The sequence below is a fragment of the Typopeltis vanoorti genome, chromosome 20, assembly GCF_054136105.1.
Source record: "Typopeltis vanoorti isolate ZY-2024b chromosome 20, IOZ_Tvanoo_1.0, whole genome shotgun sequence".
NCBI classification, from domain to species: Eukaryota; Metazoa; Arthropoda; class Arachnida; order Uropygi; family Thelyphonidae; genus Typopeltis; species Typopeltis vanoorti.
The window spans coordinates 105,028,553-105,043,363 of NC_143568.1; the positions used below are offsets into that span (position 1 = coordinate 105,028,553).

General features: G+C 33.8%; 1 protein-coding gene across 1 annotated transcript in view; it reads left to right on the top strand.

Moving 5' to 3' along the window:
* Positions 1-14,811, top strand: part of LOC150095745 (putative RNA-binding protein EEED8.10) — a 268,565-nt gene that overhangs the window by 86,205 nt on the left and 167,549 nt on the right. Inside the window, exon 6 of the mRNA XM_090410562.1 lies at positions 6,528-6,620. Within this exon, the coding sequence (XP_090266688.1) occupies positions 6,528-6,620 (93 nt within the window). The remainder of the gene's footprint in view (positions 1-6,527; positions 6,621-14,811) is intronic.

Consider the following 14,811-nt stretch of genomic DNA (forward strand, 5'->3'; position numbering starts at 1 on the left):
TTGGGAGTGGTTGGAGAGGAGACTTTCATGAGATTGTGATCTGAGTTACCAAGAGAAGTTATCTCAGCAGTGTATCTGGACGGAGAACTGGTTAAAAAAAGATTGAGAGTATTAGGCTACCAGGAATTCGGGTAAGCAGATGTATGATTTGCATCAGGTTATTGCAGTAACTAAAACTTCCTCATCTCATCCAAATTGGTCACTGCTATAAAAGATCAACCAATTGGAGTTGTGTACATTAAGGTCACCTAAGAAGATGACCTCACTATTTGGATAGCTAGATTGCAGATGGTTGAGCTTCATGGACAGGAAGATGAAATTGTCAGCATAGCATTATACCATAATGCATAGTATTGTCCATTGCATTATGGGATACTATGGCACTTGATGTGAAGTCATTAGGCTCTATATACAAGTAGCCCAGTCATGAAGTGACTTCACATCAAGTGCCTTAGTATCCCATAATGCAGTGCATTATGAGATACTGAGTGAATAAAGATCAGAGAAACAGGCTGTGGAATGACAAGTGGAAGGTGATTACAAGGATGTTTGAAAGAGAAAGAAAGAAAATGAGTGGGAGAGAGAGAGAGAGATTGCTTTTGTCCATGCCAATTCCATATCAACCTCATTTCCACACAATATTGATGTTAGTTGACTGGAACTTTTCATAATCACCTGCCATATACAACAGACAATCACTATAGCAAACCCCAAGGAGCCAGAGACCTAGTTTATTATAACACAAGGTTTGCTGTACTGAATTTAGAGTAAGGATGCTAATCCCTGCACTCCATTCTCTTGAAACAGAGCAAAAGAAATCATGGGAAGTTATAAAAAAATAATGAAATCACAGGGCACAGAACAGAGGAAATCTCCAGAAATAGAAGAAAAGAAATTGAGAAATAAACAAAATAACACAAGAAATTGTACAAAACATAATAGAGGAAATTGATGATATAATAATCATATATAATAATAATAATGGAACACAAAAGGATTGGTGAAATCATACACAAAGCACACAGAAATGACAATGTGAAAAAGTACGATCAGTAATCAACTTTATCACCCCCAGTTACAAAGAAAAATGGAACAGAAGTGATGAACTTTAATCTACATTAGTCAGCCTGAGATGGGGATGACAGACACTGAAATGAATGTTAGCTTCCTGATTGGACAGAGACTTAATGATGGAGCTGGCATAAATTGATACTGTTCTCTTAGAACTGTAAATTAAAGAAACATTGCACATTAGACACTATTTCTTCAATTTGAAGTTTAAGTAAAAGTTATGAACTTTGTTTGGATATCAGTTCATTTTGTGTGTGAAAGACTCCTTATCTCATCTCATCTTCCTTTTACCTTCCGGTGTCGAGGGTTTATTAATCATCGGATCTCAAACCATTCACAGGATAAGGTGGTCAATCCTATGCCCTGGTGTATCCTATGTCTGTAGTGTTGAGTTCTCAAGGCCGATTTGCCTGCTTTGCGGAACGAAAACCAGGATAAACTGGGGGAAAAAACCCTACTGTCCATGCCCAAGACCAGCTAACTTGGGTATGGCTGAGGAAGATCCTTCAGTTCCTCACATCACCGATGGGAATCGAACCTAGGACACTCCTTTCCTAGGCATGTGGTTGCGAAGTGCACAGCCACTAGGCTAACCACACAGATGACTCCTTATTTATAAGGTAAAAATTTAAGATGTTTGGGTTTTTGACTTCAATTTTGATTTTGTGTTAAAAAAAACTAATTTTTTAAAGTCTGCACATATATACAAGATTTCAGGTAAGTGAACCGTGATCACACACAGGATTAAACTAAATTTATTATAGTCTAACCAAGTGAAAAATAAACTTCCAACATCTTTCTCTAAATCCAGAGTAATTCAATAATAAGGTGGTACACCTGTTGGCAACTCCTATAGGTAAATATGACCTCTCTTATTGCTTCTGCCTTAGTATCTCCATGTTTGGGTCTGCCTCCCACTGACGAGACCTTAATAAAGGTTGAAACCAGTCTGGGTAGTGGCCCTTCCCTTAATGCATAACAGTATACATGTCTGCAAGGAGATGTGTTTTGCATTATGGGAGATACTGAGACAAGGAGTGATGAGAGCTTGGTTCACCTTTGCTCGAAGTTGCCTAGTGTTGCACTACCTTACCCAGTCCTGAAGATATTTTCAGGCACAAACTTTGTTTGCTTACACTTGGATAATGGATTAAACTAAATTTATTATAGTCTAACCAAGTGAAAAATAAACTTCCAAAGTTCCATATTATTGTTTCCATTTGTAATTTTATGTGCATTATGTATAATTTCATGCCAACCTTGGTGTTCTGTCTTCAGTATATAATTTCAATAAATTAAAGATCCCAAGAAATTAATATTCTTAGTTTCATTCTTTACCCAAGTGTAAGCAAACAAAGTTTGCATGGAAAGTAACTTCACGACTGGGCTACTTGTATCTAGAGGCTAATGAATTCACATCAGCCGCCTTAGCATCCCACAATGCAAAGCACATATCCTTATGGACATGTATAATACTATGCATTATGGGAAGGGTCACTATCCAGACTAGTTTTGACCTTTATTGAGGTCTCCAATGGGACCAGACCCAGAAATGATACCAAGTCTGAAGTAATGCAGAAGTCAATTTTCATATACAAGCAGTTGAAAGGTGTCACACCTTATATTACTAAAATACTCTGGATTAGAGATAGATGTTGAAAGTTTTTTCCACTTGGTGATACTATAAATTAAAGATCACAAGAAATTATATTTTTGATTTCATCACTTATCCAAGTGTAAGCAAACAAACAAAGTTTGTGTGTGAAGTAACTTTATGATTGGGCTACTTGTATATAGAGCTAATGAAGCTTTCACTTGGATAAAGGAAGAAACCAAGAATATAATTTCATGAGATCTTTAATTTATAGTATAACCAAGTGAAATGACTTTCAAAAAAAAAGTGTATAATTTCTTGCCTTTGTTCTGTTCCCTATGATTTACTTTTGTTTTATGTCCCACAATTTTTTTTAATATCCTGTGATTTTCTTTTGTTGTATTTCTTGCCATTTCCTCTGTTCTTGTGATTATGACATCTTTTGCTAGGAAACTCAGTTTTCAGCTGTTACTGTTTATAATAGTGAGGTTAAAATATCATTATTCTATTGGACTTAGGCCAGAACTTTTCCTTTGTTCATTATAGCACATCAATTTGTTACAGTGGTGATTGCTGTAGTCACTGTCTATTTTAGTTCTACATCTGTCTCTTCTTGACATGAACCTTACCATAATTGGCTACCTCTGAAGTCAGCACCTCACGACCTCTCTCACCAGACATGGTGTGTCTGTTACCCACGTTACCTCAATTTCACATCATGCATAAAGTAGTTACCCTCAGAAACTTGAGCAATTCACCCTCTTTGTTTCTAGACACGATCTCATTTTTCTTATTCATATTCCCATAATTAAATACTTATTAAGATCTCATCTCTTTTTACTTGGCTAACTCATTTATCTAAATATATTGTGATCATCTTTAACATGATATGCTAATGATAGCAACATCCTACTAGATACGCTATTCTATTTATTTTGATCTCATATTAAACAGCATCAGAACTGAAGATAGGAACCACCAATATAAGGAGTATTAATGGAAAAGAAATCGAACTTACAGAAGAATTGGAAAAGCAAAAGCGCCACTTGGACATAATTAGCATTACTGAGACAAAAACAAGTGAGATCTTACTAAATAATAAGTACAGGATGTTATTTTCAGGCAATAATGATCAAGGAAAGGAAGGAGTAGCGATAGCATTCAACACCAAACATGATAAACAAGATAAACTTCTTGATTAGAAGTTTCAAGTAGGCAAACTTCAAAATAGGGACATGGACAATGAAACTTATTTGTGCCTATGGTCCCACAGAAGGTTCTTCCAAGAAAGAAGTAGAGGAATTTTTTGAATCATTAGAACAGACAGTTGACATAAAGAAAATGGAAAAAGTGGTCCTTGTTGGAGATCTAAACAGCAGAGTAGGAAATGAATCCCACCAGGCATATAGGAACATTTTGGAAAAATTTGAGGAAAAAGGCAAAGCTAATAATAATGGTAAGTATTTACTGGACTTCTGCTCATGACACGGACTAGTCATTACTAACACCATGTTTCAACATGAAGCTGTGCATAAGTTCACATGGAGAGAAGACATAAGAAATAAGAAAAGCCTCATTGACTATGTCATTGTTGATAGTGAAGAGTGGGCAGAGGGTTTGAAATTGGAAGTGACCATTACTTTCTACTAAGTAGAATAAAAATTTATATCTCATTGGAAAGAAAGTTTTTAAAAAGAATTAAAGTCGAACAGCTTTTACAGGTAAATTGTAGACTTGACTATACAAACATTATTGAAGAAAAAATGGAACTAATTGAAAATAAGAACCAAACCTTGGAGTCTCAGTGGCAAACTCTGAAGAAGGCATTGAAGGATTCAGTTAGGGAGGTATGTGGTGAAGTTGTCTGCAAGGATAAAAAAAAAAAATAAGAAGAATACCAATGGTGGACACAAGAAGTTAAAGAAGCAGTCCTGGAAAAGAAGAAAGCATACCAAAAGTTCCTAGAAAATAAATCAGCAGATGCTCTAAAAGAATACAGAGAAAAATTTAAGAGAATTATGCTGTGTGTAAAAGTAGCTAAACAAAAGTCATTGGAAGACTTTGGTAAGAATATAGAAAATAAATATCAGGAAGGTGGCAAAATGTTTTGGAGACTTGAAGAAGTATAGAAATGGAGGAAAGAGTAAAAGGAATCAGAAATTATAATGGTGACATGAAAACTGAAGATAAGGATATCCTAGATGTTTGGAGTATTTACTGTGAAAGATTGTTAAACGAACCAAGCAGTGACCGAACCATACTAGAAAATTTTCAAAAGGAATACAAAGAGGTATGCATATTAATACTTGAGGTAATAAAAACCATCAAAAACTTGAAATGTGGAAGGCAGCTGGAGTAGATAATATTCAACTTGAAATTCTTAAGTATGGATGTATAAAGGTTTTGCAGTAGCTACACCAATTCACAGGGCCTGGTCAAAAGGTCAAATTATAGATGATTGGAGTAGAGCTCTAATGGTTCCTATCTGTAAAAAAAAAATAAAAAATAAAAAAAAGGCGATAAAGATCTACTAAGTGTGTTCCGGGTAAGATTTATGCAAGCATACTTGAAAAGAGGTTGAGAAAGAGTGTGGAAGAGAAACCTGTGAAAGAGCAAGCTGGGTTCAGGCCAAATAGAGGTTGTCAAGATCAGATTTTCACTTTTGGGAAATTGTGAGAATATGACAAGGATCCTGTATTAAGTTTGTGCATACGACAAGGTGCCCAGAGAAAAGCCTTTTAAAACATTACAGTTATATGTAGTAAATGGAACATTATACAAAGCAATACGTAATCTATATTTAAGTTGTCAGTCAGCAGTTAGAATTGAAAAAAATAAGGGAATATTATTCTGCCTCTATGCAATCTCTCTTGCGCTCTCTGTATTTCTTTCATTGAATGGCAATTACTCCGAGTGTTAGGCTGCATTTCATTAAAATTAGTACCAGTCTATTTTAAACTGTTTCAACTTCGATTCATTTCGCACATATACACTCACTCACACAAAACACTTTCACAGATTTCACACCTTGTGCCTCACAGAACTCAGTCATCATGCTTTCATTATCTCTGTTCTCCTTCTGAAATCATTATCATCATATCTGGGCACTAACACACTAACCACTTTCACCTTCATCCACCTTAACAATTTCTTCAAATTCTTGTCAGTATCATTTTTAACATCTTCCTAGTCATTTGTTCCTACACCTTCTACTAATTATGATCTTTATTTATTTCTTCCTTGCAAAAGTTCAGTTATTTGTCCCATTGGACCATCCTAAAATCATGTTTTACCCATCCTGTTATTCACATGCCTCTAATGATTAAATCTCTGTACAGCACCACACAGTCATCTCTTGACACCTCCTTTACTCTACTAACTTCTCTCTCTCTCTCTCACATTCAAGTCAGTCATTTATTTCTTCAAATGTTCAGTTTCTCTCCATGCTTCATTTTATTTTTCATTCTTATCACTTTTGTTCTAGTTCTCCACTCTGCTTTCATTACTACCATTTCTGACTATTTTTTGTTTAATCTCAATTATGCTATTTTTCTTTAAATGCTCTGGTTGATCATTGTTGCATCCCTATTTAAAGTTACATTTATTCTTCTTGCATTGTTAATCTTTAACAATAAGGAATCATGTATGTTCAGTGCTAACTTTCAAATGTATAAAAATAATTATTATTTAAAATTAATTACCAGTATAGAATAATTCTGCCATAGTTTATTTTGATTAATAATATTTATTAATTTCATTATAAAAATTCAGTAAAGTTTAATTCAAATCTTTAATATGCATATTATTTCATTGTGGTTTAGTGGTATTTTATGAACTAATAAGTTGATTTACATATTTTTAGTGTGCAGAAGGTGGAAAGATTTGTCTAGAAAATTGTGGCAATCTCATGAATCACTTCACTTTTTACATCTTTTTTCAATATTTAAAGGTAAACGTAAGTAGTAAATTACATTGCTAAACTGGATGTGACCACAGTCTTATTTTGAAGTAGCTGGCATGTTCATTTTATTATTATTTTTAGTTTCTTTTGTTTGATTTGTCACACATTCACATGTGTACATGCATGCATGCACACACACACACACACACACACACACACACATGTATGCATGGTGAAGCCTTAGAATTGCAAATCCATATCCAGGGAAACTGAATATGGAATTATAAATAAAGAGATGTGCCTGGTGAATTGATTGTCCTGGTTAAGCATATCATATAACCTGGCTCAGTGTAGTCATTCCCAGCCAGGTCAGGTTGATGTGAGCCTTTCATTAAGATTTCGTGTGCAGTTAATTTGGTGTAAAATTCATCATCCTTTTTAATCCAAAGTAAATTTCATTCCCTTTACCGATTAATTATAATTTTACAGACTTCAATTTTTTTATTTTTTAAATATGTACTGAATTATTAATTCAAATATAGTAAGTACTTTTATTGATGTTAATCATAATAATTTTCCTCTTATGGATATTTAAGGGATGTAGTCTGTAAGATAATATGGAATGGGAGAAGATATGAAAGAGTTGTTAGTGGAAGCGAAAATGAAGAGTAAGAAAGTAAAGATTGTATCAGCTGCCTCAGTATGATGGGATGGAACTGAGAAGAAGGGCCATGATTGTCGAGAAGATTGTACAGGAGGAATGGTGTGCAGTTTGTTGATGTATGGAGTGAATTTGATGGACGAAAGGACTTATATATGCCTGACAGACTACATTTAAATCGTTTTGAAGTTAGATGTTTAGAGAAAGTTTTGTTTAGTGAGAGTGTTAATATGCAGGGAAACTAGAGTTAATATCTCTAGTTTCCCTGCAAAACCAGGGAAACTAGAGATATTAGGGAAGATGAAATCAAGCATGTGTCTGGCCACCTCTGTGATAAATGAGCATGGATACAATAATGATTATGCAATGCTGAACAGGATTTCACAGGTCTCCAATTTAAATGGGTTGGTAATGACATTACACAAGGGTAACTGTGGGTACCAAGGAACATTGAAATGCATGTACACAAATGCAAGGCGTATGAGGACTAAGGGTGAGGAGTTTTTGGCATTGGTAAGTTCAACTTGGCCAAAAATTATAGGCATCAGTGAGACCTGATTGACAAAATGCAATAGTTTAAGGGATAAAATATGTGAAGGGTATTGTATTTTCAGGGAGGATAGAAGGGACAGGGGGTGAGGTATTGCTGATGATAGCAGAATCCCACCGGGGGGGGCTCAGGACGATGTAGATGCCATGTATTGACAAATTAGCACAATGAGTGTAGGTCGAACAATTATTATGGGAGACTTTAACTATGGGGACATTGATTGGAGGGAGAAAAGGGGGCATGTCAAGATGGAAGTGGGATTTATACAATTGCTAATGTGAATTGAGTAAATTGTAATAACATGTGTTTCATTATGTGAAACAACATGTTATAGAGGGGACAAGGGATTTGAGGGTATTGGATCTGATAGTAGCATCAGAAGATGTATCAGTAACCAAGGTAGACACTCTTCTTCCAATTGGGAAGAGTAACCATGCACTTGTTTTGGGAAGTTGGCAGACATGTGGAGTTCTCTGTCAAAAAGGGGTTTATGTTCAACTACAAGGTTGGTGGTTATGAGAGACTAATAAGTCTTCTTGGAACAATGCCATGGCTTGAGAAGCTGCAAGGAAAGAATGTCAGCAGTGCATGGCAAGTGGTTAGAGAGATTGCTTGAGAGTAGCAGTATCAGACTGCATACCCAAGGTTGGGAGGATAAACCAAGTTGGAATTAAGTGGATAAGTAGCGATCTAGAGCAAGAGCTGTAAAAAAAGAAAATATGCGGAGGAAATATAAAGAAAAAAGTTACTTAAATATAAAGAGCCAACAGGCTTCATTTCGGCGATATAAACATTAATTAAATTAAGGGGATATTAGATCCCACATTGTTTTAAAACCGAATAAGAAACTCAAAGATTGGAATCAGAGAGTTTCATGCCGAATATAGTATAAAAAACTATAAAAATATCGGCGAATGCTAGCGTGAGCCAAATGCAAGTAGTCCTAGAACGTAGTACAAACACGGGCAACACATTTTGTACTACGTTCTAGGACTACTTGCATTTAGCTCATGCTAGTATTCGCCGATATTTTTATCGTTTTTTATACTATATTCGGCATGAAACTCTCTGATTCCAATCTTTGAGTTTCTTATTCGGTTTTAAAACAATGTGGCATCTAATATCCCCTTAATTTAATTAAAGAAAAAAGTGATCAGCATACTCATGAGCAGTACAAAGTGCAAGCAAGAAGGTGACTAGTATGGCAAGGAAGGCCAAATCAGACTATGAGAGAGAATTAGCCAAACAGGCCAAAGTAAACTAAAAAGAGTTTTTTTCATTATGTAGCAAGTAAGAGGAAAAATGACTATGGTAGAATGACTTTTAACACTGCTCATGGTAGGAAGGTGACTGAATCAAAAGAAATAGTTGAATTACTGAGTGATCATTTTGCAAAGGTTTCATCCAGGTAGTGATTTTACAGTTGCTGATGTTACAGAGATGCATATCAACATTGAGGTAGATGAACAGAAGATGTTCAGCATATTAAAAAATATGAATTTGAACACAGCGGTGGGACTGGATGACATATCATCCCATGTAATACATGAATGTGCAAGAGAATTGGCATTGACTCTGATGAAGTTCTTCAATCTAGTCTCATCTCTGACAGGGTTCCAAGGAAGTGGAAAGAAGGTAAGATAATACCATTGCATAAAAGTGGTTCCAAGACATACATAGCCAACTACAGACCAATTAAAAGATCGGGAATGGCTGTTAAAGTTTTGGAAAGGTTGGTGAAAGGTAAAATGCAACAGTGCGTGGATAGTGATGTGATACTCTATAGTGGGCAGCATGGCTTTGTAAAAGGTATAGCCTGTCTTAGTAACTTATTCACATTTTATAATAAAGTGACAGTACAATTGGATAAAGCTAATGGCCACACCGTGATACTTCTCGACTTTGCCAAGGCATTTGATAGAATACCACGTTGAAAACTATTACAAAAACTGGAGAGGATGGGAATGTATATGAGGCTAGTAGTATGGATAGGGGATGGCTGACGGACAGACACCAGAGAGAGTATATGGTGGAATGGAGTAGGAGAATGATGATGACTAGTGGAGTACTTCAGGGTTTGGTACTAGGACCAAATTTAATTTTCTATATCAATGACACAGGGAAAGATTTAAGAGGGGATATTCAGTTGTTTGCTGATTGTGCAAAACTGGGAAGAGCAATAGTTGATAAAGGTGATGTAGATATCCTGCTGGATGATTTAAATAATAATTGACATTGTGGGCAAAGGATAATGATTGTCAATTTAATGTTGCAAAATATAAGGTTATGTGCTTCAGGTTGAAAAGGTTTCACGTGGTGTATCATATTCATGGTATTGGTTTGTATGAAATTGATGAGACTTGGGGATAGTGGTGGCAAACATAAAGTTCAGAGGACATATTGCAAATGTTGGTAAAATAGTGCGACAAATTACTTGAATGTTGAAAAACACCTAACAAGAAAAGCTAAGGAAGTTTTATCCCTCTTTATAAGGCCATATGATCTTGGGGACCAGGAGGTGGTCGAAAAGATTCAGTGATCAAGATGATGACAGGTCTGTGGAATACTCCCTGATATTGAGAGTTTGTGGGTTACAAAGTTTAGTTGATAGGCAGCAAAGATGGGATGTGATAGAAACTTTTAAGATATTAAAGGGGTTTTATAAAATGATGCAAGTGAAATTTTTCAATATATGACAAAGAGTCAGAAAACTAGGGGTCATCCGTGGAAGTTATATAAGAGTGTGGTTAATAGGTGTGTGTGCAGACCAAATTTTTTGCATGGAGAGTGGTGAGTGGAATGGATTCAAGGAGAGGTATGATAGGATTTGTGTGTATGATGGTTGATTTGGGCCTTCCTCAATGAATCTCAAAACTCCATGGAGATGCCATAAAGAATAATAATATGATAGGACTGCACAATTAAGTTTACATTATTACAAGCTTCCTATCAACAATTTTATTCTGAATTAATCTTTTATTAGTCTGGTTTCTACAATGTCAATATCTACATTTTGGTTCATTTTGACTGTATCAGTCTATCTAGATCTTGGTCTTCCTTCTTTTTCTTGCCATCCTCAAGAGGAAGAGAGATGATTGCTAACCTTTCTTCTCCCATTCTGTTTACGTGATCATACCACTTTAAGTCTTTGAATTCATGGAATTCAAAGAATTAAAGTGGTAATATCTTAATTTTCTGTGGTTTCCAATATCTTCATTTTTAAAATGATTCTACCATTGATGCCATCTGTTCACTCCCCTGATTTTTCGCAGAACTAAATTTTTCCTGATTGCTAATTTTTCTCACACCCAAAGACCACAGATATGAATATTCACATACCTGTGGTTTTTAGTCTCTAAAAAGTATAATAGGATAAGTTAGAAATCTAAGAAAGGTTCATCCTTATGCATAGGAAAATAGATGAAATTGTAAATTTTAGGAGTAATACAGTTTTAGATAACCTAATAGTTTTTATTTTTTTTTTTTACTATCTTATTTCTGTTTGTTTGCCATATGTGGCACTTTCCACTTTTTTTTAGAATTAAAGTGCAAAGTAGAATATGGTAATAATTTATTTTATATGAAACATTTATTTAAACCTAAGATAAAAATTTGGAAATGAATTCTTTAGAAAATTGATGTGCAAATAGGAAGAAATGGCATATTGAAATATGTTGTGGTCAAAGAAAAGTAATCTGTTTAGACTATTTCAATTTTTTTTGTGGTCTATAGTAGGAAGGCCTAAAAGCTGGTATGGTGGGGAGCCAGTTGAATAAATTCATGTGGAATAAGAGAGAAATTAGCCAAAATACCAAACTATAGCCTGCAAGATAGTTTCAAACCAGTTTTACATTATGTATCTGAGAGTTGTGTTAGAAATAAAGCACTTGATCAAAGACTAGAGACCACAGATATGAGAATTCTTAGAAAAATTAGGGACCCGAGCAGATGGCATCAATGGCAGAATCATATTAAAAATGAAGACATTAGGAAGGAACTTGACATTGTTTGCATTCAAGAATGTGTCAGCAAGACTAATCTAAAGTGGTATGGTCACTTAAATAGAACAGGAGAGGAAAAATTAGCATATTCGATGCCAAGATGGCAGGAAAGAGCCCAAGAGGTAGACTGCAGTCGAAGTGGATTGATTCAGTCAGAAGTGACAAAATGTTAGACATAGCAATATTGGAGTGCTAACAAGTAATAGAGACTAATTTGGAGAAAACCTGTTGATATGGGATTAATAATAATGTAAACATAATCATGTAGTGCTATCATAGTAATGCGAATACTCCTTGAGGTTACTTATCAGGAAATCGATGATTTGTTACCTTAACTAAAAATTGTTTGAAAAGCTGAAATTTGTTGTTTGTTCTTTAGTTTCTTTATTGAGGATGCAGTTGATGTTCTCCATTTTTCTTCTCGTTTTCATGGTTGTCACCTTTTTTTTTAATTGCCAGTTTTTTTTTTTTTTTACCAAATTTGTTAGAGAAGTTATTGAATTTGTTTAACTAAATTAAGTAACTAGTGATGTAATAACTATTAATCCACTACATATTCTTTAGGACTCTTTAAATAGTTATAAATAATTTGTTGTAGATTTGTTTAGGAGAATAACATAACCTGAGGTTTTTGTTTTATGCAGGTAAATACCTCCAATTTTGAGTAACATAAATAAATCATTTAACTCCTTTTCATTTCCCAAAGTGAATGAAAGGGTGGAGCTCTTTTAGTCCTAACTTTTGGAAATCAGTAAGCATTCATTCTCCATGTTTAATTGTTACTGGTAGTTGAGTTCATTTCTATCAACAGTTTTTAGATTAATTTTGTTTTCTCCTCTAGAAACAAAATGAATCTAAAAACTGTTGATCGAAACATGCTAGAAAATGCTCCTCTTGCCATGACCAGACTAAAATCTATAATGGTCTTCTGCTAATTTAGCTTCATAGCAGTTACCTGAAGACTGAATAGCCACTTAGTATTAATACCAGGTTTAATGCACCACTTTTTTTTAAAATTAATTTATATTTTCACTTGGTTTTTTAAAGCGGTTTCAGTTCTGAGTATATTTGTGACAGTTGAACAATCTCACATCTCTTCATACAGTCGAGTTTTGCTCTTGTTACTCATAGGAATCTAAGGAATATTTTATTATTGTGGATGGTTTGCTATAGTGAATTTCATCTAGTGTGATATTGTTGTTGGGATTTTGATTGGAACTTTTAGTACTTGGTTATAACAGGTGAATTCACTATAACAGTATTTGTTTGTTGCAACAAGAGTTGACTGTAATGCCTCTTTCTAGCATTTATTAATGCTGTGTTAAATGCTAGAATGATAGATTAGAAATCAATCATTGTAGATTTTTCTTATTATAAATTTAAGTACTATATTAAAAACTTGAAACGGTTAAAATTCAATATGAATATTTCATTTTACATCTCATAAAACATCTTCATTGTAAATGAGAAGAAAAGTGGAAATTTGAATACGGCAGATTACAATATGTGCAATAAAAATGGAAATTTCTTTTCTATGCAGTAGCAAGCATGGAATCTCATTTATAGTGGTGCTTTTGTACTGAACACAGTAACTTCACCATAAGTTACAAACTATAATTGGACAATGCTCTTTATTATAGCACTTTTAAGAGTTCTATTTGCCAAGATAATTGTTTTAATTTTAAAAATGATCATTGTGACTTACTGAGTTAACCTGTGGTATCTCTGGAAATGATCATAATTAAAAGTGCATTATGTACTTTTAATTATGATCAATATTTATAGTAATTCATGATAAAATCATTCTTGGTAGAGAGGGATTGTCATGAATGGAAAATTAATTTTAGGAACAGGCCTTTTGGTTTTGCTTGAAATAGCAGGCTGGTTTGACTATTTCGACAACACAGATATAATGATAACATTTTCTCTTTGTTTTAATAAAATGCCATTTCTTGTTTACTTTCATTCAATATCAATTTTTCATATTTAACACAAAGCTTTTATTTAACATTTTTCATATTTAACACAAATTTTTATTAAATAATAAAAATTAATTTGGACTAGATCTATTGTCACACGCTGTTATATCATTTGTGGTATTCAAATAAATTCTTATAATGTATGCACACATCCAGAAAAACATTGGTGATTATAGCTATCCCACACCAGATTGAGTAGTTAAATTTGTCCTAGCCATATATCTGACTTGAATACATGGTGCATTGCTATTATCTCTGCAGGAAACTTTATCTAATCCACTTATGCACTTGTAGTTACCCCATGCACTTATCAGTAGCTAATTGGTCACATCCTTAAATGATTTTTATTTTGAAGATATTGTAAAATCTCAAAAAAAAAAAACAGCTGTTAAGCTGTTCTGTTTTCACTTAATTTGCATATTGAAAAAAATGATATTAGGTTCAATTCTATTCAAAATATTTAATACTTAGTAAAAATTTACAATTTTCCATGAGTGTTTAAATTTTTTTGAATTTGTTGCAAAATTTTGTAGCATATGGTTTATGTTTTGATGGTATTAAAAATTATCAGTAAAAGTTAAGTTATTCTGTTCACTAAATTTTCATATTGAAAAATTTTGAAAATATTAAGAAGATATTTCAGTATGAAATTTTTAATACTTGATATATGTAATTGCAGTTAAGTGTTTAGACTAATCAAGTTTTTTTGCTAACCCAGATATGCAGTGGTATGTCTTATTAGTTTTTAAATCATTGCAAGTATATTATAGTCCTTTCTAAAATAATGCAGTTGCATAATACAGCTTGCATAAAGTTCTATTATTTTAGTGAGAACTACTGCAAATTCTAATTCATAGAAGATCCAAAATTTTCTGTATATTCATAAATTCTGAAAGTTATGGTGTTTTCGTTGCTTTATAATAAGATTATTATTATTACCGGCTACTCCATGGAGTCTTTAGACTCATCAAGAGAGGCCCTAAACATCGTACCAAGCACTATCCAACATTTGCGCAGTATCTATCTATCTACTTTGCTTTGAACTCATTCACAG